Source organism: Lepidochelys kempii, chromosome 2 (assembly GCF_965140265.1).
Source record: "Lepidochelys kempii isolate rLepKem1 chromosome 2, rLepKem1.hap2, whole genome shotgun sequence".
In the NCBI taxonomy this organism is placed as follows: domain Eukaryota; kingdom Metazoa; phylum Chordata; order Testudines; family Cheloniidae; genus Lepidochelys; species Lepidochelys kempii.
Window position 1 is genome coordinate 183,715,008 of NC_133257.1, and position 25,347 is coordinate 183,740,354.

Genomic DNA, 25,347 nt, shown 5'->3' on the forward strand with positions numbered 1-25,347 from the left:
TTGCTTTGCACCACTGCAGCTACACCAGTGTAGTTGAAATCCTGCAGAGCACTACTATAGATGCGCAGCACCAGTGTAAAAAGTAACCACTGTCAGTGATACCTTGGTTTCAAAATGGAGTAAACAGAACTAGTGCAAGTCACTTTTTACACTGGTCCAGTAGCTACACCAGGGGCTTGCACCGGTGCAGGTTACATCAGTGTAGCTACATCTGCGCAAAAAAAGCCCAGGCTTTTTCAACTTTAATTTTTTTAAATTCTTCACATCCCTGTTGCTGGTACTACACGTCCTACTGAGGAGAAGGGGTTGATCTCAACAGGTGGAACGTTAAAAAGGGAGCTGTGTTGCTGGTCCCTCTTAGGTTCTGACTATTAGGTCCTGAAGAGAGCTGAGAGAAAGATCAGAATTTCTCTTCTGAAGAAAATTCTGATAATTTGACATTTATTTTCATCTGAAATCATGACAAAACGTTAAAATACCCAAATTTTTCCATGGAATGAATAGTTCCAACTAGGGTGACCAGACAGCAAATGTGAAAAATCAGGAGAGGGGGTGGAGGGAAATAGGAGCCTATATAGGAAAAAGACCCAAAAATTGGGACTTACCCTATAAAATTGGGACATCTGGTCACCCTAGTCCCAACATTTTTTGATTTGGAAATGTTGAAGTATTTCTTTTCCACATTTTCAAATAAAATTAAATATTTTTATATTCCTGAATCTCAACGTTCATTTCAGATTCTTGAACTGACCAAAAGCAAAGCATTTCAAATCAGTTCAACATTAAACTGCATTCCCTATGACGTCACATTGCTTCATGGGAGTTGTAGTTCAGGAGCCTAGTGCACCCATTCATTCTCTCACCTGCCAGGCTCCCTGGTTGGACTACATCTCCCATGATACATCTGCAGCCAAGAGCCTCTGTAAATGCCATATCAATCAGAAAAAAGAAAAGGAGTACTTGTGGCACCTTAGAGACTAACACATTTATTTGAGCAGACGCTTTCATGAGCTACAGCTCACTTCATCGGATGCCGGATAAAGTGAGCTGTAGCTCACGAAAGCGTCTGCTCAAATAAATTTGTTAGTCTCTAAGGTGCCACAAGTACTCCTTTTCTTTTTGCAGATACAGACTAACACAGCTGCTACTCTGAAACCATATCAATAAGAGGAACTACATTCAATTGTGGGAGATGTAGTCAACCCATGGCACCCAGTTCATAGGGATAAACAGGAGCCCAAACTACCACTCCCATGAGGCAATGTGCCATAATAGGGAAATGCAGTTTAATGTTGTACTGACTCTAAACAAATGTTTCAGTTCAGTTCAGCAAACTGGAATATTCCAATTTGTGACCAAAAATTTTGTTTTGGATTTCCTACTTTTGGGGACAAAACTGAAATTTTTCCACAGAAAATTTTGATTTTGCAGAAATTCTCAACCAACTGCTGTCCCGAACATGTGAACACTTAAGCCCATGCATAACTTAATACATGTGTTTACTCCTATCATCCACTATGTACCTTACAAGTTTCTATATAAATATAAGTACCAATTTACCAGTGCAGTGAAAAGGAACTAACCTCACAGAATTAAAAAGTTATGAGATTGCTTAAGAGTTTGTAGAATCTGTGCTTTAGTTCTTAAACTAGCACAAGAAGCACCAGAAATGTGACTGGAAAATAAAAGCCCCAGCAGAGTTTCCAGGCTAATAGCATCCCTCACCTTTCCTTAATCAGAAATGGAATCTGCAGAGCTCATGTAGCTGAAAAAGGGCTTGAAAATTTGAGAATCAGTTTTCTTATTAGATTTCAAGTGCCATAATGGTTTCAACTTTGCTGAAAATACTGGGTTGTTGACAGTATTTCATATGGTATACAGACACTTCCCAACCAAAACCTAGAAACGCAAGTAAATTAGGATTAAAACAAACAAAAGAAAAACAAATAGAACTATGAAAAAAAAAGCCCAGGCTAGAGCAGGTGCCTATGAACTTAACTAATCTTTTTTAAAACTGCAAAAGTGTTTGGTTTAGGATGAAGGCTTAATTTTGTTTGTCCATTCCTGATTTTTAGCTCTCCTGGATATTTTCACATTTGAACAGAATCTATAACTTAAACAACAAAGATAGTACAAAGGGATGAGTGTGCACAATTAATGACTCAAATTTACTTCTGAAGAATTTAATTAAAATATTTGTTTGGATGATTCATTTTGATTTCAGTATATTTATTTTTTCACTTCTTAACTAACTTTTATTTTTAAGATTTTTACTCTCTTCAGATCAAATTTGGCTTTAAGCATTAAAAAGGCAAGAAATACCAAGGTTAAGGTTATATCTGCAACCTTAACTCTGCCCTCTTCTCATATAATCACGTTTTTTATTCTCTCTTCCCCCCCCCCCCCCCCCCAACCTTAGACACACATGTAGTATATTCTACTTCTGGCTACTACAAACAGAGTCTACATAAGTCCTTAATATACAAGATTCACAATGAATGAGACAAGGGCTCCTTGACTGTAGTGCAATTTGTAAGATGCACAAATGTAAGACCTAAGGCGCACAAAACTAAGATATATGTATCTTCAGAATCAGGCTAGGTAACATACCATGTAGTGAAAAGCATTACATTCTCATCACAGTTCCCCTTATCACCAACAGGTGCTGCATTTGTAGATTCAGAACAGAATTTGGCCCAGTTCAAAGATGAGAACATAGCTGTGCCTGGAAAACACATCTGGGCCCGAAATGTACACAGATCATGCCACTGCATGTCTAAGTAGTCACCTGTGCACTCATTTTCTGTGTTTTGGGGGATGCAAATGTGTTCTTGTGTATGAAATGGGTGCACATACATTTCACTGGTGCATTCATTGTGCCCTTCACTGGAAACTTGTTCTAGAAGGTTTCAGTCAGGAACAGATGTTCTTAATACACATTTTGAACAAGTCTGTATTTTTCAAGGGGAAAGAAAAGTCACATTCAAAATTATTTTTGTTGCTTATAAGTTAAAAGTGGATTGATTGGAAGGAAATGTGTTCTAGTGGTTAGAACTAGAGTTCTCAAATCTATTTCCAACTGTGCCACTGACCCACCAATGTGGACTTGGGCAGCTCCCCATTGGTAAGATGGGTATAATCATACTTATCCATCTTACAAGAGTGATGTGAAGCATACTTTGTGTTTACACAGCACTTTGAGCAGAGGTGCTTGAACTATTTGTATTGTGGGGGTGCTGACAGCCATTGAACCAAACTGTAAATCCTCTATATGCTCGAAACCACTTCAAGCCAGGAGGTGCTGCAGCACATCCAGCACCCCTAGTTCCACACCTATGACTTTGCAGTTCTAAACCCCCTTTCAGACAAAGCTCTCAAAGTATTATTAACAATACTATACGCAATAATATGCCTTTGCATTTCTCTTGGGATTTTTCAGACAAAGATCTCAAAATGGTTTACATTAGTATCATATGAAAATGAATCTTGCAACTATTAGACTGATTTTGTTTTTTTGATATAGGCAAAAAGTTCAAGGTTTTTATTTGGAAGTGGTGCAATTGTGTGTAAGTAGTTATTAACTTTTCATCAATGTCTTTATGGATTAAACACTCCCTGAGTACGCATTGACAGCGCAGATCATTATAGTTATGGACCCTTAACATTTAACGTGGGAGGGGAGGAAAGGGCTGGGCTGTGTGTATTCATCTCCGTGCTCTCTTTCTTTCACAAACTATAAGGTTTAATAGCAATTAACAGTAGACCACAGCACTTCTAAGTTAACGATAGCCCTGCCAATTCTAATTGGTATTCTAATTAGTCTGACAATTCTACTAATTAAGAACATTAAACTTTTTAACAAAGGCTATTTTTTGTGCTGTGTGGTGTATAATGGATTTGGGGCTGGGGGAGACTGAACTTGTACTACTGAGAAATACTGATGATTAAATTTAAAAGGGGGAGGGTTGGGGGGAATATAGGAGCTTTTATATTTGTAGCTAAATAGTAGTACACTGGAGTAATTTTGTGATACATGAAGTGATACAGAACAGATAAATGACCATGACAAATCCAGAAATGAATGGTTGAAAGTTTGACAATTGTCCTTTGTAGGATCCTGATTCAGCACAAGTGGCACAAGGTTTCTTATAGAGCTAGTTGAAAAATCATAATTTCTGTTTCAGCATTTTGAAATTTGTTTTCATTCCGATCTGATTTTTGAAATTTCCTGTGGAAAAAAAATTCTATTTTTTTAAATTTTGGCTCAATTAAAACATTTCATTTTGATAAAATTTACTGTTCTGAATGCTGCTTTTTAAAATAATACATAAAGCAAATTTTCAAAACAAAAAGTTGTTTTGAAATTAAAAATTAAAATGGTTTGTTTCTAAATACTTTTTTTTCAGCTTTTCTTTCTGAACCAAACTTTGTCTAAATCGTCACAGTCCTGCAAAAAGTTTAAATTTCAATGAAGTGGCATTTGCCAACAGAAACATTCCATTGGAACATCTTCAACCAGCTCTAGTTTCAAGGTCAAACCGCACATCATATTATCAAAGATTTCTGTCTTTACTGAAGCCTGTGCATTTAAACAGACCCTGTGCAAAAACTTTGAACAAAACTCTTATTGATACTACAAGAGTTCCATGTGTGGTACAAGAAAATAATTAATCTCCCACACTACTTAAAAACCAATGGATAGTATTGCCCAGGCATTCCAAGATCTTAAGGAGCCTTAATCTGCTAGGTATTGCAGACTCTTAATACTTATTGACTTCAGTGCAGGTTGAATACATTCAGCTCCTCTCAGGATAAGACCCAAGTAGCGCAGAGGCTGATAATGTAATGTATGCTCTCACCCCTCCACCCTGTTACCATTTAGCAAAAAAACCACATGCTTGAATCATTGTCCCTCCCAACCCCACATGGGATGGCATTCTTTGCACATCCCTAGAAGTGGTTCTGCCCAATTGATAATTCCTTCTGCTTTACAATTTCCCAGAGTTTGAGGATGACTGACAAGACAGACAGAAGCAAAGGACAAAACACAAAACACTGTATATATCCAGGTTATTTCTGCTGAATATCTTTCACTGTCATACAACCTTGTGCCCAGGAAACATTTCTTCCACTCCTCACGGCAAAGACACAGTCCACTCTGACTGGTTTCATAGTAACAGCCGTGTTAGTCTGTATTCGCAAAAAGAAAAGGAGGACTTGTGGCACCTTAGAGACTAACACATTTATTTGAGCATAAGCTTTCGTGAGCTACAGCTCACATCCGATGAAGTGAGCTGTAGCTCATGAAAGCTTATGCTCAAATAAATGTGTTAGTCTCTAAGGTGCCACAAGTCCTCCTTTTCTTTTTACAGTCCGCTCTAGCACCTTCAAGAGAACATTTCATGTGAGAGCTTCCTGGAAGTTAGCTCTAAATTATACTTTCATTTACCTGCTCACTACATCTGATAGGAAAATGGGATTCTGGAAGGCAAGGCTACTTTTTTCCTTATTAGGTTTGTGTGTTGATATTCTGAGAATTTGCTGTGGACTTTTTCTGCAGATGAGATCAAGGAAACAGCTTGCTTGGAATGAAAATTTAATCAAAGATGATTACAAAGACACAAAGTAAAAGAAAAAAACAACCAAACCCCAGACTCTAGCTGGTTGAAATTGAGAAAATTACTCAAGAAAACTTGCCATTAAAACACTGCAAAACATTTTTCCTAATTTGCAAAGGCATGTAAATCTAATACCTTCAGTGTTGTCTATTCCTGTTGATCATTAAATTAGTCATTGCCACTGACCTAATGCTGCTCTAAACTGTGATGGGAATCAGACTGGCCCCTGGCCATCACCAGTATTCAAGTGGGAAATAAAGGCAGCATACAGCCATGACTGCCTTCCAAGTGTTAGTCTAGCACAGATGAGAATCCAGCCCATAATGTAGTGTGATGCCCTTTTGTAGAGAACTGTTATCAATTCAACTTCACTGAGTGAGACAGCCAACGACAGCCATCTCTGGTCAAGACTAACACCCATGTATGAGGAGGCTTACAAACCGTGGTGTCTAGACAATTCCCATAGGGATTATTTGAACACAGATGCTAAAGGGCACAAATTACTGCAGGTAGGATTGGCATTAGCTTGCATCCCAAATATTTGATAACTGTTTCTCTCTTTTGGACAGCAATAGGACCTACTGCTGATTTTAACTAATATCACTGAATTGTTATCAGACAACAACCTGTTTTGGGAGCTTTGTCTAGATCCGATAGAATAAAAATCAAAAGCACTCTGTCTCCCGCAGATATTTTGAATGCAGACAACAACAACAAAAATCCATACATTTGAAGAAGATACTTGAGAGTATTTTCCCCCATCTCAGTCTTTTCCTCTCAGCAGTAGTGGGCCGTGTATGTATGCACTAGGACCAGCTGTTTCCTCAGGACAATTCTGTACAACTCCTGAACACACCGCCATCCTCAGCACAGCATCACCTCATACGCACCGTACGTGAGAGGTTATGTCTTGCCTGCAAGTGTAGAATCGCATGCCTTACTGAGAATGTGATGGCATCCCACTGCTTCTCAGGCATTTCTAGGGAAATTATGATTCTTTGAATGGGGACATGTGAAATTTACAATCCTGCTGAATGAATTTGTGGACTTTCAAGAAATCTAATGAAAAACGCATTACATAAATTCCCTTTTAAGGTGAGAAACATCGGACACTGGAAGATAACTGGATGGATACAATGCATCACATAATTGCCTAAGAATAGCATTATCAACTCATCATTGGAAAAGTACAACCTGGGCTTCAAATTTTATGCCATGGCCAAGTCTCTTTAGATCAATCTCACCACTGGCAAAAGTGGCCCAACTGCTGTTGACTTCAAATCATTCTATACAAGAGCCGAACTTGATCTTGTCTTTCACATCCTGGGAGGCTTTTTGACTAAGACTTTTAGAAAAGCTGTTCTAGTTATTGTTGAATTCTACCATTAGATCACAGCTATAGAGGGAGGAGGAAGAATGATCTGGTGGAAAGACACTAGATTGGGATTTAGAAGATTTGGGTTAAAATCCCTGCTCTGGCATAAACTTTCTGTGTAATTTTGCGCAAGTCACTTAATCTCCATTTGTGTCTCTTCCCCATATCCACCGGATTCCCTGTAAAATGGGGGTAATAGTATTTCTATGGGACAGGTTGCCTGGTCCCATGACTTTCCTGCTCTTTATAAGGAGACTGAACCCATCTTCATCAAACCAGAGTGCTGAAAATTCAGTAAACACATGATTTTGTCCAAAATGCCACAAATTTCAGAGTTTAGAAGACAACCAAGGTGTGGGGATTCTTTATGCCCTGAAGCCCACTATCCTAGACTTAAAATTGTGGGTCTGTAAACAGAAGCACCTCAGCTGATCTCACTTGTTGGGGGAGTATCACAGTGCATACACACACAAGGGGCAGAATTAAGGTTGCACGGGTAATCGTAAATCTGACTTTTCCTAACTTTCCAGTGCTTTACTTAGTAACTTGCGTAGCATTCTTTTAACATAGAGTTTTTTAAAAATTAATTTCATAGGTGTTCAGTTAGTATTTTGGCATGCTACCTGAGGAATATAAGTAAGAGAAAGGAAATGGCAGTTTAACAGTTTACAGCTCAGCTAAACCTGAATGGGAATTACAGAGTACAAAGAAAAGTCACTTCTCTAGCCTGAGTACTTTCTCCCTACTGAATTTCAAAGATCAGATGCAAATAATAGAAATGTCAAAACTTCTCAAAAGAGTTTGCAACAATTTATAATGGAAAGTGTAAAATGAAAATCTAAATATACAGGTGCTACCAGCTCCCCCTATGATGAACCCTACAATCTCCTAAAATGGGCCTGTCCAACAGAAGCTGACATCAGTCATGTTTTCATTAGGTTTTATTCTGTGGTTCTATCAATACAATGTTAATTTAACTGCTTTACAGCCTTGTGTCTTGCATTTAATTTAGAGCATGCTGTGCCGTTATAAATAAGCTGTTCATCTCAGCATGTGCTATTGTGCTCTTCTAGGCAAATCCTGCAGTCCTTACTCAGTCAAATCTCCCATTGATTCCGATAGGGCACTGTGCCTAAGTGCAGACTCCAGTTTTGGTCCTTAGTGTGTGGTCAGTCATTAGGGAATGGATGATCCTCTCCCACAAAGTCAACAGGAAGGGTCAGAAAAACCAACAGCTGGACCTTGCTGAGTTTCCAAGTGATTGTCCTATCAGGTGGGAGATGTTTCCAAAAGCCCAGAGTGTGGCTTGCCAGCCCCACAGCTCTTGGAAATCCACAGGGAATAAGTGCTCCAGTTTTATGGAGGAAGAGGCATCTCCTCAGAAGCCTGCCCCCTCCATGGCTCCCTCTGCTTGAACAAACAGTGGGGATAATTGGGCCAAGCCAATCAGTGCCTTAGAAGATTCTCTCTTTATGTTTATTACACCACCAACGCTCTCAATCTTCAAAAAACTTAGCGGCAAATTGTGTGGCTCTAATGCAGCAATGCCATAGAGTAAAGGGGAGTAAGATCTATTCACACACACCTTTGTGTGGCCACATTACTTCTCTTCACACTGCGGCTGAAGCATGGTAGATGAGATGGAGCTGCATGTCTTGTACTCTTCTCCTTCACCTTGAGCAGGAGGTGGCAGAGACTGGGCAGTATCTTGGCCCCATACCAACAGTTAACCTGCACCATTATAGGGTTGCACTAATTACTTCTTCCTCTGGGAAAGGAAGTCACCATTCCATCCCAGGGCTCCTCCTTGGGTTTGCAGCTACACAGCTCTTCTTATAATGGGCATTGAGCAAAGACTCTGTCTAATCCTAAAACTGGGACCCTAAAGTAAGGGAGAAATAGCCAAATGGGTACACAGAGTAAACAAGTCAGTGAGACTGGAAATACTGTATGAATTAAGGTGAAAATAATGTGAAAAATACAACCAAGGTTTCCAATTATTTACATTCTTTAACCGTGATTGCCATTACAAAGTGAACATTGACTGTCCTGTAATGTTAATTTGACCAGAGTGTCACCTATATATTTATAAATATTATATATTTATACGGCAATGTCTGCCGTAGCCAAGTGTTTGCACCATACCTCTGAAAACTGCTTACTTTTTATGGGGACCCGCTGCTCTAAATGTATCAGTAAGTTACAGTAACAAAAATATGACAACCCCAGTTGGTGCGTATGAAAGAAAAAAATAAATTCCAAATGTACCATGACAAACTATGAGTAATGATATTAATCCCCTCGCAGTAGAGTCCCAGAGAGCCAGGTCGCCTAGTGGTGAGCACACCTGGTTTCCAGTCTCTCGCCTTTCAGCAGGAGGGCCTTTGGTTCAGTTCCTAACTTTTGTATGTGACTCATCTGAGGGTTTTCAACATCCTTACCCTCTCCCTGCTGGGGGGGAGGGGGGGCGGTTGGTGGAAATGGCTCTGCAACAAGGACAGTTTGTAGGAAAGCCCAGGCCCTCCCACTCCATGGGGCTCCCACCCAGGTCCCGATGACAGACAGCAACATTGGACACTCTGGAGCACCCTGAGGAGCTGCCTCCCTGGGTCACTTCCTACCATCCTTCTCCGGCAAAGTCTCCAAGTCCAATGTCAGAAAGCAAAAGTAAAGAAAAGACAACTAAACCATCAGCCCCAACCGGGCTGAGCAGGTAGCCATCCAGGAGCCCTCAGGATAGGCCTGTCATTCTTTCCAGCCTTCACCCTTGTGAGATAAGTGGTTCCCTTTTAAGCTTCCTCTCCAGTTGGAGCATGCTCTGCAGGCCTGAAGGGGCAGTATTGCCCTTTAACCCTTCTGGGCCCAGTGAAGGGTTTGTACATCCCCATCACACCACTACAGTTTCTAAAAATGGCATAACCACATGACTGTTTCTTACAGAAACGCTGCTTGGTTCTTTGTAATCCCAGAGGAAAAGGGATAGCTTAAACCAGCAAAATGACAAAAAAGTCTATATTGCTCAGGAGTACATATGATAGCCTTAGCACCACGTACCAGCCTATTATTCTTAACAGGCATTCACAGTAGACAGCAACGCAGCAGTTATGGTGTATGCTGTGAATGCATATTAACACCAGTACACATTTGCATCTCATATAACCATTATACAAAATGCACAGTAAAAATCCTTAGGAAAAGTTATTATGCACACACAGTGGATGCTTTTTAAACCTTGATATCACAGCTATTTTGTTTCTTAACAATTTATTTGAAAATATGAAAGCGGCCAAATGATGGATAAAGCATCTGCAAAACTGAATCCTTCCCCACATCCTAATTCATTTATTTTAATTTTAGTGGTAGCATAAAATACTTGCAAAAATAGATTTTACAGGGTTTTTTTTTTTTGTTATTAAATAGTCTAACAGAGAGAAGGGGTGCAAAATATCTTAGACAATGTGTTTTTTGGAGAGTACATGTTGTGACCAGAAATTTTACAGTTCTTCCACTAACACACAGCTGTTACAATGTCAACCTTTTCTTAGATTTTATATAGTATTTTTAGTATGCATTGAAACAGTGCTTCAGGACTTTGCATATTTAGAATATTGTGCATTTTGTAATATTCTCAGTATGCAAAATTTGTGAAAAGGTTAACAATACCTAGGACCTTTCACAATATAAATCTTAATACATAAATTCCAGTTGAGAATAAAGGGATGCTACACTCTGCTCTATTCTACAGATTGTAATAGTCAATATAGAATGAAATGAGTGTGCGAGTAGTACCTTACTTGCTGTGCTTCTGCAATAGCTACTTACGTTTTAAGACCTTTGCCACTTCAAATATATTTATTTTTAAAAATAGGCCCACTCAAGATTAAGAACTAATGGCCTGCGATTTCTCACTGCAATAAAAAAGAAAAGTTTGCTTGTGGTTTTTGTTTTGTTTTGTCTTGTTTTGTTTTTTTGTAATTGAAGGGAAAATAAAAGGGTTCCTGAAATTGACTTTGACACACACACACAATTTTTCTGCCTTCTTCTTTAAAAAAAAGTCCAAAACACATTTAAATGAAACTTTGTGAAAACAAAAATAATTGGATCAGGGCTGAGAACATTAATGGCAAGCTTGGGCCCAATGTGAATTAAAGCAGATGAGTTATAAACCCTTCAAATACAGGATTTATAATGGAAATGCTGACACAGACCCATAACAATAGCAGCCCTGCCAGAGATTACTTTAATACTAAAAGCTTACTCAGTCTCTCACTTTTTAGCTTACTTAGTCACTAAAAAGCAACAAAATGTGATAATATTAAAGACGAAATATTTTTCTACATAAGATAGTCCGTTCTTATTTTAAGTCTTGATAACATTTTGCTTGTGTGTGACATCTCTCTCCTAAAAACAAGGTAGAGTTTGTCACAAGTGCTATAGCAAGGCTTAGCTGAGAGGCTTTGTCAGCTTTATTTAATAGTTTCTTGTCTGTTGTTGATGAGAGAGACAAAAGGGTTAAGGGAGAAAGAGCAGATAGCAGGAGAAAGAGCTGACAGGAGGAGAGAAAGAGACAGAGAGAGAGAGAACATGAGAATAGGAAAAGAGAATGTATAAAAGTAGGAAAAGAGCCAGTTGGAAAAACAGGTAAGAGAATCAGGAAGGAAGAACAAAATTGTAATTAAAATTTTAAGACAGAAAAGACTTCTTAATTTTCAAAGGAAATATTTAGTAGAAGGCAAGACACACAGAAAGTAAGCAAAGGGGAAAGACTACAAAAGGATCACAATGAAAGCAGCTAGTGCATTTTATCAGAGGTGGGAAAAGTGAGTGTGTATGTGTTTTTGGCAACGCACTAATTTCTGATGTTGCAGGGGGCATGCATTGCATTGGAATATTATATTTTTGAAACATTCAGAATATATTTCTGATTTCAAATTTTTTTCAGGATTATTGCAAAAAGTCCCTGAAGAAAAAAACCCAGAAGATTTCTCACACAGACCCCAGAAGGACACACTCTTCCGTTATTTTGTGTTCTCGAGCAGCACACAGCAATTTGCACCACACACATAGATTTCTCACAATAATATTAGCAAGAACTACTTTTGTGACTTCTTACACTTGAGCTAAACCTGCTTAGGTGTGTCATAGTACATACATTTCTTTCTGATTTCAGCTGTCCCTTAATTGCTTTTTTATAGGTACCATGGGGCACAAAGGGGATTCTGATCAATATGACACAACCCTTTTTTAAATAAGTAATACAATATTAACAACTATGGAGTAGCTGTACCTGTAGGTACAGATAAAACTGAATGTTGACATGGCTATCTATATAGATTGTCTGTTAAACAGAGGCAGATCCAGTAGAAATGCACCTACTGTATGTAAAATGCTGGTACAGATTTTTTCCCCCTATCAGTCTAACCTTCTGTGTTGATACATGAATGCTGGTACCCACTTACAGGGATGCCAGATGATCAGTGCAGAATGAAGGTCCCAGGAGAAAGGATCACGTGGTTTTCTCTGCCCTGTGACGTCACTAGCAGATGGCATGGGTACCAGCTCTGGCAGTTGGCATCAATGTCACTTTTTAGAGATCAATGAGATAGTGCAGAGATACACAGATCTAGACTCCAGGAGACGATGCGACATTCAGACTGAAAAGATTTGGAAGGCAAAAAATGAAAACTGAGTATTGAATGAAATAAAAAGCTAAGGTAATATAAATAAAGATATATTTCAGTTGGGGCTATGTGTGCATGCAAGTGTTTAAAGATACAGTATAATTGTCTTGTATTTTATGTATGCTATTTACTACCTATAACTTCTCCTAGCATTCCATTCTTATGATGTAACTGCATACTTTCACTGGGATTATGCAATACTGCAAGTGTATAGGCAATTCTAAGACAGTTAGTCTTTTATTAGGGGGGTTTGTTTAGTTTTATTCTATTAAAAAGTCTCTGCATTCATTTGTGCTTGTCTCTGAGGACAGTGGATCCAAGTATTTGCTGCTTCAAGACTGAAAACAAAAACAACAATTCAAAAAGAAAATTATTTCTTCATTTCATTCTGGATTCTGAACACACGTGCACAATTGCAATCAGAATCCACAGCCCATTCCTGTCAGATATTAGCTAGAGGGAGATGTCTGATTCTTGCAGAACATAAACACTGCTAACGCATGGAGGGGTTTTTTGTTTTTGTTTTTGGTGGTTGGGTTTTTTAACCCTGATTGATTGAAAAAGAAAAAAAAGAAAAGTTAATTCCAACAACAAAACTGTACTATTAATTTAGAATCTTTCCTTTAAAAAATGAGAGAGAAAAAATTTATTTTCTAACTCTTTTTTATATGAATACGTTTAGGATTAGATCATTCCTGTTTTTTTTTCTAACAGGAAATAAATACTCGGTTTCATATATTTTTCATTTTGATCATTAGAAAACCTCACTTCATTTTAATTAAGTCACTGAATGATTCATTTGTCTTAGGGTTTTTTTCCATTTAAATCCTTTCTAACCCATTCCAATGTACTGGACTTAAATATATTGATCCATGAAAGAATGCATGTGAACAAACTTCAAAATGAAAGTTAATAGGTGATTTAAAAAAATATTTGTCTGTCAGTTAATAGAGATATAGCACTTTTCATTTTTAAGACTGGTCTCTCCCTTCTCATTTTTTACCCAGGGGAATTTGGATTAATGAAATTTCCGCATTGCTTTATCATGTTTTGCATTTGCTTAAATTCCACAGTGTTGGGGATTCTAAAAGCTTGTTTAAAAAAATACAAATGTGCAGGGAGTTGATTATGACGATTAAACATAGTTTTACTCTTTATTTACTCGTACTAAATTTGCTTAGTTTAGTGATCATATAATGCATGTTTTGATGTTTTTATAATTTTGGCAGCTCGTTTTTTAAAAAAACTAAATAGAAAAAACATTTGCAAGTTATAAACATATTTTGTTAGAAAATTGTGTTGTGTATTTTATACATGTACGTGTGTATATACACAAGTGAAAGGTATGTGACGCTGTTTGTGTAAGTATACAAGCTTTACAAATGGAAACATTTAAACATTGTGCTGGCATTCTTTCAGGTAACTTAAGATTATAGAACCATGTTAACACTACCATTTGATGAGTCTGTTGTAATGCCAGAATCCCAGATGTGCAGAAAGTTTTCCAGAGAAAGTGAGGACCAAAAGCAAATTAAGAAGCCAGAAAGCTTTTCAAAGCAGATTGTACTCCGAGGAAAGAATATCAAAAGGGCCACTGGAGAAGACACAGAAAAAGAAGAGGAGGAAGAAGACAGAGAGGAGGAGGATGAGAATGGTTTGCCTAGAAGGAGGGGCCTTAGGAAAAAAAAGACAACCAAGATAAGAGTGGAAAGGGTCAAATTCAGGCGGCAAGAAGCCAATGCTAGAGAAAGGAACAGGATGCATGGCCTTAATGATGCTCTGGACAATTTAAGAAAAGTGGTCCCTTGTTATTCAAAAACACAAAAACTGTCTAAAATAGAAACTTTAAGACTAGCCAAAAACTATATTTGGGCTCTTTCTGAAATCCTGCGTATTGGCAAGAGACCTGACCTGCTCACGTTCGTCCAAAACTTGTGCAAAGGTCTATCCCAGCCAACTACAAACTTGGTGGCAGGATGCCTGCAGCTGAATGCCAGAAGTTTCTTGATGGGTCAGACGGGGGAAAGTGCCCATCACACAAGGTCACCATATTCCAGCTTCTATCCTCCCTATCACAGTCCTGAGCTCAGCACTCCCCCAGGGCACGGAACTCTTGACAATTCCAAGTCTATGAAACCCTACAATTACTGCAGTGCTTACGAATCTTTCTATGAAAGCACTTCCCCTGAGTGTGCCAGCCCACAGTTTGAAGGTCCCTTAAGTCCTCCCCCAATTAACTATAATGGGATATTTTCCCTGAAGCAAGAAGATGCCTTGGACTATGGCAAAAATTACAATTATGGCATGCATTACTGTGCAGTGCCACCCAGGGGTCCCCTTGGGCAGAGCTCCATGTTCAGGTTGCCTACCGAGAGCCACTTCCCTTATGACTTACATCTGCGCAGCCAGTCTCTCACCATGCAAGATGAATTAAATGCAGTTTTTCATAATTAATGAGGAAAATGAAAATAAACAGTGGTCATTCACCTCCCCGTCTAATTAAGACAAAGCAGATGCTTGTGCACTGCATAATGGGCACAACTCTATTTAACGTGTTTACTAGTTTCTAAAGTGTGTTTCAACTATTGTGGGAATTTTCTATGTACTAATAAATCCTTTTTCTTATACATATTTTTCCTTTTGTTTTTTTGTCTGTAAACACTGTGAAATTGTTTCTAACCAGAGACTTATTCTTTTTTTCCACCCTATTCGCTTGATTCATTGAACAGTGTGTCTAAACAATATAATTGACATAAACGCATACACACTGTCTAAAGTCAATGTCTGTTTCAATTGTACAGTAATTATACAAATGCATGTTATTAAAATCAGATAAGAAAAATGATGTATTTATAATTATTAGAAATTATATATTATGTATTTGAGAAGAACTGGATTTTAAAAAAATTATTCCGAATTTTAAAAGAACTGTCCCTAAATTGAGATGGTCTTGCAAGATGCAGGGGAGTTAGTGCAGCAATATTTAAAGCTATGCAAAAAAATTATTTTCTTTGATGGGGGGAGGGTTGTTTTGTTCTTGGGTAAGAAAAATATAGGTGATCACCTCTGAGAATTATTCCGCATAAAATTTGGAGTGTTTGCTGATAGGGGCTACATAACGTTTTCGAAGATGTTGTCAAAATTTTGCATCAGTTTCTTTAACATAATAATACAATGGTATCAGCACTTTTTTGTATTATACTGACTTCAGATGTAAGGGTTTGTTATAAACATGTATTACTGTGTTTTTTTCACTACATATTTTAAATGCGATTAAACATAGATGTTTCCAGTCATAAAGTACATCTATTAGCTGTGATACTGTATTTTGCCTGATACTTATTATTGCACAGTACACAGGTGCCTTTTGTTTTTTCTTGCACAGCATTATTTTCTGGACAGCCTTACTGATTACATTGGGGTTTTGAAACCATGGACAATTATAAGGGTTTACTACATACCACATTCAAAAACATACCTTACCAGCATATAGGCACACCTTAGATATCCTTAAATAGAAGCAGCTATATGTTCATTAAAGGTAGTAAAGTGTAGTATTTCCAGACAACTTTCTAGCCTAGTACAGTGCAGGGACAGATGAGTGAACAAATAGCACTGAGTTGTCTTTAAGCAATTCTGGCATCTGGAATTAATGTTGGGAATAGGGGTTGGGGAAGGGTCTATAGATTGACAGATTCCCTGACCACTGCTTGCTGTTAAATTTAGGGTTTGTTTAATGAGAAAGTTGCATCGGTTTAACTAAAAGTGCAATTTGACATTGATTTCGTTAAACTGGTGCAAAAGGCAGTGTGGATACTCTTAGCTCTGTTTAAACCAGGTTTATTTCACTTTAGCTAAGTCAGTTAAGAACAGGTGTCCGATGACTTGAAACAAGACCTTTTTAAACTGACCTAAGTGTTCGCACAGCAGTTTGCACTGGATTAGCTAACCGGGTTTAAAAACTGATTGAAATTAAACCAGTGCAGTTTCTGCCTGTAGACAAGGCCTCTGATTTTAGAGGTGTAAATACAAACTCTACTGACAAGCATTCACTTCTAAGGGACCAGAATGACTTTGCTTGGTACAGCGTATATGAGGAGTTGTGAGGAATCGTTATTGAAAATAAAAAATTCTATACATATATGATACAAACAGCACAAGCAAATTACTTGGAACAACCACAGACTGAACCACAGCCCTAGATAATGGTTTGGTAATGGCTGATGAACTTTGGACCCTCACTTTATTATGGAGGGAGCAGGCTGATTTCTCCTGCTAACTGTACCATTTGCCTCATTCCTAATTTCACAACTAGCTCTAGCTGTTAACATGCTCAATTCCTGGTCTAGACCGATCTCTGATAAATGCTTCTCTTTAATTAGAAAGGTGCCCAAACCACAAAATCTGGATCTGGATCCAAATGCCCTAAAATCTGAAGTTGGAGCCTGGTTTGGGTCCAGGGCCTGCTTTGTCAGAATCCATAATAGAGATAGGTGTCCTATCACTACAGATGTAGAGATCTCAGTCCAAACCTCAGGGTTGTTGGTTCCACAGTTTTGGCTAGGGCCTATTTCAATCTTTTATCAGTGACAGGAAACAGGGAAAATGGCAGAGAGCAGCTTTTTATATTGGACCAAGTGCCGAAAAAGATTTTGGTTTTTGACCACCTCAAAAATCACATCAAGGTCATTTGCACTGAATATACTGGAGGTTTGGAAAATAGGGGAGGGAGAAGCTACCCTTTGTCTAGTAGTTGTTTCTGTATATATGCAGAACACCAAATAATATTTACCAACAAAATGGAAGCAGGTGACAGAAGGACATTTGAGGAAGAACGAGCTGAATGCAAGGAGGAGAAACAGGCAGTTACTGGCACAATGTCTGGATATCATCCTGCCACTGCATTGCAAGACAGGAGCTAGGAAAAGGCACCCACAATTCACACTGTGCCAGTGGCAGAAGAACCCAGAAACACCCAACCTTTATGGAGTGTTCCCCAGCTGGGTGGAAACAGAAGCCTTATGCATTTAGATTTTCAAGTGTTTGTCTTCAACAGCAAAGAGACAGAGGGGAGCACTACAAAGTGCGCTTTCCACAATGGTATATTTGTGAAAATGTGTGTGTGTGTTTGTGTGTGAATGTGTGTGAGTTGTGGGGAACGTTACAAAAAGACCCCAAAGCTATGTACAGAGGGAAATAAATGCCTGCCACAATATCCTTAGCAAATGCAGGGCCAGTGCTAAGAAAAAGGGAACACTTCAGGCTTTGCAATTCGGGGGCCTCCAGCTCTGTGGCCCTATGGTAACTCAGTAACTCAGGGGACGGTTCAGCTTTCCTTCTGGCCACAGAACCAGGAAGGAGGAAAATCAATGCCAGTCCCGTTCTTCTCACTAAACTCCATGACAGGACCAGAGGAGAGGCAACTCACAGCCCGATTACTCATTCTGGTAGCTCTGTGAGGGCACCATTCTTCCTCAAGGCACTGCAAATTGTACAACCAATGCTCAATAAATGATAAAGCAAGTCACAGAAAAATCCTAAACAGAGCGGAAAAATACTTCCCCTGGCTGGTAAGTTATTGAATGACTAGAAATATTGGAGGAAGGAATTCCCTTGATTTGACACTCTCTCCTACACATATACACATTAATATAGGGGACCGATTATCCGCACATCTGCCTACTTCAAGGTTCTTCTGACACCATGCTCTGAAGCACTTGGTACGAGCTACTGTCAGTGGTGGGATGCTGGCTTAGATGGACCACAGATCTGTTTCTGTATGGCAATTTCCGTGTTCCTCAAATCCTTCACCTCTAACATCCTTCTTATAGGGCATGTCTATATGGTGGGGTTATGCACACTATGGGGATCTGATTTCTAAAGCACACTAATGTGTTGCACTTTGATTGGTCTGTGTAGACCTTGCTGGTGTGCACTAAAGGTTCCCTAATGCACTTTAACATGGCACTGTTTTAAACATCACTTCTTGAAAGCACACCAGGGAACTTTTAATGTGCACCAGCAGGGTACGTGGGATGATTAACGCACAACACATTAGTCACTTTAGATCTCAGACCCTCCAAGGGCCCATTACCCCACCGTGTTGACAAGCCCTCAGTGTGCTGGGGTGAGATTTAATTAGTGCCCCACAGCTGGCCTTCCCTGCACTCTTCTAGTCAGAGAAAGAGGGTTAATCCCTCCCTTGCCAAGCTCTGAATGGAGTCTAGACCCATGTCACCCTCCCATGTTCATGCACCCATTTTGGGAAACCTCCTGGCTTTACTCTCTTTGGACTTGTCTGTGCTCTTTCTCTTCATAGATATATGCAAGGAGGTCTTTAAAAGGTATAGAGAAAATGAACACACACACACATATATATATATATATACACACATATATAAAGGCGAAGTTTTTTCATACCAGTGATTCCCTTTCTCACCTGTACTTGGTTTACTCGCCTCTTATCCCCTTTACCCACTGAAACATATGGCAGAATCCTTCAACACAGAAGCAAATACCCAATCTCTCCCTAAATTAGAGGCTAGCTGTGTGGGTTTATGTTCCAGATTATGATCTGGATTACATTTAGCCTATGGTTTTGTTTTATCGTCCATGGTCAAGGTCAAATCAGTTTTGATTTGACAGTATCAAAAGCTCACAAGATGGCCTCACAAAATGTCAGGACAATACAACAAAAATCTTGGCCTGAAATTTGTGAGGCCATCACTCTGTATGAAATGTCATCAGAGTCAAAAAACATGAATTTGGATCTGACCCAGAACTAAACAATAGAGGCAGGTTCAGTTTTATCCAGGAGGGAAACAGGCCAGCCCAGAGGACAGTTGGTACAATACCACTGAATCTCAAGGACAGCCCTGCTGCATCTTACTTAATCAAAGCTGAACTAAATTATAAGGGGTTAGGAGTCAAGGTTCCCAGTTCCTGACGCTCTGTGTTCCAATACAGACATGGCCAGGTCTGCTCTCAAAATTCTGTCACATTATGACAGTAAAAGGCTGGCCCCTTCGGCTAGAGCCTTTTCCAAGGATATGCAAGAATAACCTGGAGGGAGTAGGGAAGCCAAGTTTGTTAGCAACATAGCCTGTGAATAATTAATTATTTATTTATGCCAAGAATGAGGAATGAGGGGGACACCCCATGCAAGCAAACAGTGACCATATGATCTATGCCCTAAAATGGGCTATTGTCTCAGCCTCATCCACAGAATTTGTTACACAGTAGTGCATAGAGCTTCTCCAAGAAGGCTTTTCTCCAGAGCTGTTCCTCTTAGTTAAACTTCCCCTATAAGATTATATTTGTATTTATCTTTGTGACTGCACTACATGCATACTGCTTAATTCTAGGATGCCATTAGTATTGAAGACACCAGACAAAACCAAGCTGGATTGTCACCTCTATCATATTCTGGTTTTGGTGTCCATTGAGACTTGGCAATATTTGGGGACATTTTAAAAGCATCTGGTATTGGGAATAACAGACCGATTTTAAAATCCATCTTTTTCTCGGGAACATGAAAGCCCCACCACCGGCCCCAAACACGCAGAAGCCTTGAAAAATCATCTGTTTGCAGAGTAGGTGCCAAACAGATATTTTTCCTGAATTGGAGCTTATTAACTTACCAAATTGTATTTTTCACATGAGTCTAAATGTAGAGCCTGAAATGTTAAGTTTTTGAGTGCTTTATTAGATCAAAATTGTATTTTTGAAAAACAAAAGCACAATAACCAATGGAATCTAAGCCCAAAATACTGATTTATTAGCCCCTGAAAACCAGGGTTTATAATGTAAATTGTGACATACAAGATGAGGAAACTAAGTGCCCAGTCCTGCTGAAGACAATGGGCATTTTGCCAGTGATTTCAGCCGGGTCCTAAAGCAGGCAGGAAGGTAAACTTTCCCTTACCTTTGATGTCAATTATTCACAGACCCATGAGCAGCTACATAATGTTCAAATTGCAGCTCAAATGACATTTGTGCTGGGCAGAGGGCTGAAAAACAGAGAGCCTACTCTGGGATCTCCCTCACAGACCAGAAGAGGAGTGTGTTTGTGAGTGGGCCAGGGAACGGCAGGAGACATTGGACTACAACCCCATGCAAAGGGAGATACAGCACACAGAGAAGCTACTTCTGCCCATAGACTGATATAATGGTGGTACAGCTTGTCTAAGTACTATAGGGGATCCACATTCTGTCTCTAGATTTTGAGGGAGGATGCTTTGTCGATCACCCATGCAAAGCCCTCTCTCTGTTTTTGCAAAGGGAACTCAATTTTCACCCTTAATTAAAATGTATTAGATGCCCTTTGCCTTGGCATCTGGGCACAATTTTAGAAAAATTCACACACAGAGAGAAATGCTTCCCACAACAGATAAACAAATCACATCAGCTAGGCCGCTTCCACCTTACCAACACCAGTAAGCAGATCCCACACAGGCAGGAAAGCCCATCCAAAAGTCAGGAAAATGTTTGACTAAGTAAATGCACTTACACCAATTTTAGTGCCTGAAGGGCACTAATCTGAGAGCCTGATGGAAGGGGAGTTAGAGCGTTTTAATAAAGCAGAATCTCTCCCTTGAGTATGCCTAGCCACCAGCCACCCAGAGTTCAGCTACAAAGACTGACAGCAAGAGAATTATAACCAACCACAGCCATCATGGTCACAGCAGCCTCTCAGGCCTGCTCCTGTTCCTAAGATTTATTTTTAGAAATAGAACAGAACTGTAAGAATATAGTACCATGTCTGCCCTATGAAGAGGCAAAAAATAAATTCAGGCCAATTTCTGGCGGTTGTTCAGAATGATTAAAAACAGGGATTGAGATAGAAAGGGTTGCAACTGTCACTATGGTCCCATCCAAAAAATGACACTCTAACTGGGAGGTGACTAGATGCCAGTACAGTTCAGTGCTGGAATGTACCCAGTGCCCCCGTGACAGCTCCGGGCAGAATCACTGCTCATCACTTCCAATAACAAAGCAATTTGGGTGTGTGTGGTCAGAGCTGCTTCATGGGCACACAGATCCATCTCTGCAGCGTTCACAGAAGCAAATGCTGCAAGGTACACAGGCTGAATATTTGGTGGGTCCTGCGTGGACAGCAGGCATGTCCTGGACATCCCTCCCCCCATTCCTTATTATGTATGTGAATACAGGCTCCCCCTTCCTCTCCAGAAAACCCCTGGCTGGTAAGCCCTCCTGGGGAATTATGCAGTGCACAGGACCACCAGCGTACCTTCACCACACGAGTTTATTGTTTGTCTCCTTCTTACACCCCAGGTACAATACAACCACATTAGCAGCATTTATGAGGAGCCCCTTCCTGATCCCTGGTTAGCCTTTTATACAGCCCCTTTTCCTTCCTGGATTCTCCAGCTGGTGAACTAATTACCTTATTAACTCAGCAGGCTACCAGCATGTGTAAGTACTCCCTTCTACCTTAACCACACCCAGTTCCCTACATGTTCTAAATGACCATGGTGCTGGCTTCCACAGACTCCAATTTGAAGCTGTTAACAGCAGTCTGTCATACTACCAAACACTTGTTTTGCACAACAGGTCATCCAGCCTGTAACAGTTACTTCAGCCTTCATGCTGGAGTAGCCGGCATTTCACCACAGCTGAGCCTGCAAAAGATGCCCTAGAGGAGACATGTAGCTGTACAATACATCTGCATCCTTCTCAATCATGGAGTTCCTGTACCCTCAGGTACTCACACAGATGTCAGCGTGTTCTATAAGATGGTGGATCCTCCATGAGTAATGGCCTCTACAACAGGCATAGCCTTATGCAAAAGCTCATCAGTAGTTCAGTTTAACTGCCTAGTGCCTCCATGAGTGCCTGACAATGAGATCTGTCCAAATGCAGTATCTTCCTTATACAGGGGTCATGCGCTGCATTTTCTTCTTGTGCCGGACTAGCAGAACATAAGTTCTCCCTCACATTCAACCTAGTTCTATGCAAGTTATAAGATCCGTAGAGTCACTGATAACACATTAATCCTGTTCCCGCATGACTAAGGCATGCAAGATAAGATACTTGAGCCTATATTTCAGGCAGTAGCAATTCCAAACTGCAAGTGCATTACTAAATGCCCTCTTTTGTAGCCAAGGTTTATGTGCCTGGTAAGCTGCCAATATACTACGAAGGATGGGTCATTGGTTCAAAGAGTACCATCCATGTGGGGGATAAACCCACATGCCCCCTCAGCCAGCTCCATAGCTTCACTAAAACTGAAAGGTGTAGCTGCAGTGGTACAGAATGTGGAGTATATCTAAATTTACCTTCTTTGCTTCATTTTCCCACTGCACACATGGGTTACTTCTATTCCTGCAACACATGTAGGTAATTTGGCCCTAAGTCACTCCGTTGATGTGCAGCAGTTTCTCTAAAACTGTTTTGGTGAAGAGGGAATTATTAAACAAACTCAGAGTCTCAAAATGATAATCTAGCATTACTTGTTTTTGCAAAAAATCCTCGGATTTGTTCCTAAATGTATTTAAATCTTACCAGTGAACATAGTGCTGGTTATTAAAAAGTAATTCTGAAGAAATTAGCTTGCAGCTACAAAATTAATATAATTCATTTATTACTTGCAGCCACAAATCAAAATGCTGTTAACACGGCTGCATGCCATTTAATATGCACAGTAAGTTTCCATATGGCTTCAATTTTAGGATCCCGGTCAATCCGCAGAATCACTTGCAGAATGCTCTGTAGGCATGTGAAGTCAGCTAGTGCTTATTGAAATGAAGGTCGAAAATAAATGTTTAAAAACCATAAAAAGAAAGACTCCGTTTATTTTTTTCTTCCAGAATTGTAAGCACCGCAGGCCTGATCCAAAGCCCACTGAAGTCAGTGGTTGTCTTTCATTGACTTCAGTGGCGTTTGGATTAGGCTCCACCTGTTTAAAGTTCACAAAATGTTTTTGCCACTACAGATGACTTGGTGCCAAATCTGGAATGGACTGTTGGACTGCATAGCCAATTACAAAGAATAAAAATAAAGAGATGTCTGTATATGCACCACAATATAAAAATGTAAAATAAAAATATCCTTCAGCTATTGTGTGGTGTGTAGGTATAGCTAATGCCACACATATAGCTAGCTGATATTTTCAAAAGTAAGCGCCTAACGTTAAGTTCCTAAATCCACATTGAGCCACCTAAATAAGGAGGCAGATATTCAAGACTGCTGGGCAACCCATACCTCCTTTGGAACTCGGTGAGAGCTACTGCAGCAAATCCTCCTTGCCCTCTGTCTATGGAATTGCCCTACCTGTCAGCATTTCCACACTACATAGTTACCTGAGGGATTGTCTCTTTCCCCATGCTATACTGCCACAGCAGAGGCACTTGGGCTGGATCCCCCTCCTTATAAAAGAGAAGGGGGCAGCTGGAAGGATATACTCTGTGAGGGCTCTAGGACTTTGGAACTTCCTCCCTCCCACCGACTACCTCTGCCCAGTCTGAAATAGCCTGAATCTGGTGACCTTTCTTCAGCACCTCTGAAAATCAGGCCATTTATTTGGTGCCTAAATGTGGACTTCGGATCCTAAATTTAGGCAATCATTTAAAAATCATGGCTGTTGTATGTACGTACGTATGTTACAGAAAACATCCACACACGTCACACTTTGAAAATTCAGCTGTAATTTGGAAAACGTTTTCTTGGCATCTTATATAACCCATTAATTCTTAATTGGCAAAGTGCAGGGCTTTGTTACTTTTTAATTGATGGTAGTATGTGATCGAAACCATGTCTCTCTTGGTTTTATTTTAAAAGCACTGTAGAAGGCTACGTTCTAACTAATATGCTTTATACAAATTGAGGCTGAAAAAGCACTTGTGAGAATTGGACTGAATAACTTAACTGCCTCACAACAACAATTTTAATATACATATATTCTAGGAAGGTACTTGGCCCCACACTGCATTACGTTGCACTACGGGGGAGTTGGGCGACAGCATTAGCTAATGTAAAGCACTCTCAGCATGTAAGGCAGTGTAAAAAGGGTAGAAGTGAAAGCTGATGTGGGTAGTGGTCTTGTGCTACCACAGGGAGATGCAGGAGTCAGTGAATCTGGAGAGGAGGGTTACCTGCAGGTGACACACAGAAGAGTTTTCCTTCTCCTGAGAGAAGAGACAGTGAAGGTGAAGATAATGATGACCATAACGACGGAGTGAATAAATTAATGCCAGCACATTTCCTGTGGGGTGGCAGATGGTACAAGAAGAGAAGGGAGGACTCTTGAGCTTTTGGAACCCTTGTAGAACACCTAAATACCATGGTAGGGATTGGCAGGGCATGTATTTAGACGGAAATAATAAAAAACTGCCTATCCAAGGCTCTAGGTGGCCTCACAAGTAACTAATAATACAAAATCCCAGCAGCAATACAATAGTCATTTCAACCAAGAACTCAGCCAGCCATCTACAAAATCTCCTTTACGTTCCTTCCTTGTTGTGGGATGCATTTCCTCAGCCCTTTTGCTGTGTACCTAAAGGTCACCAGATTCAGGCTATTTCAGAGCGGGCAGAGGGAGTGGTGGTGGGGGGAGAAAGTTCCGAAGTCCCAGAGCCCTCACGGAGTCTATATTCTTCCAGCCGTCCCCTCCCTTTTATAAGGAGGGGGAGCCAGCTCAAGTGCCGCAGTATAG

The 25,347-nt window shown here is 39.8% G+C and overlaps 1 protein-coding gene across 1 annotated transcript; it reads left to right on the forward strand.

Moving 5' to 3' along the window:
* The first annotated feature begins 12,520 nt into the window (after positions 1-12,520).
* Positions 12,521-15,966, forward strand: NEUROD6 (neuronal differentiation 6). Its single transcript, XM_073329502.1, has 2 exons — positions 12,521-12,707; positions 14,094-15,966. Exon 2 carries the CDS (start codon positions 14,115-14,117, stop codon positions 15,126-15,128), a length of 1,014 nt encoding a protein of 337 aa, XP_073185603.1. The 5' UTR covers positions 12,521-12,707; positions 14,094-14,114; the 3' UTR covers positions 15,129-15,966.
* Positions 15,967-25,347: the final 9,381 nt, after the last annotated feature.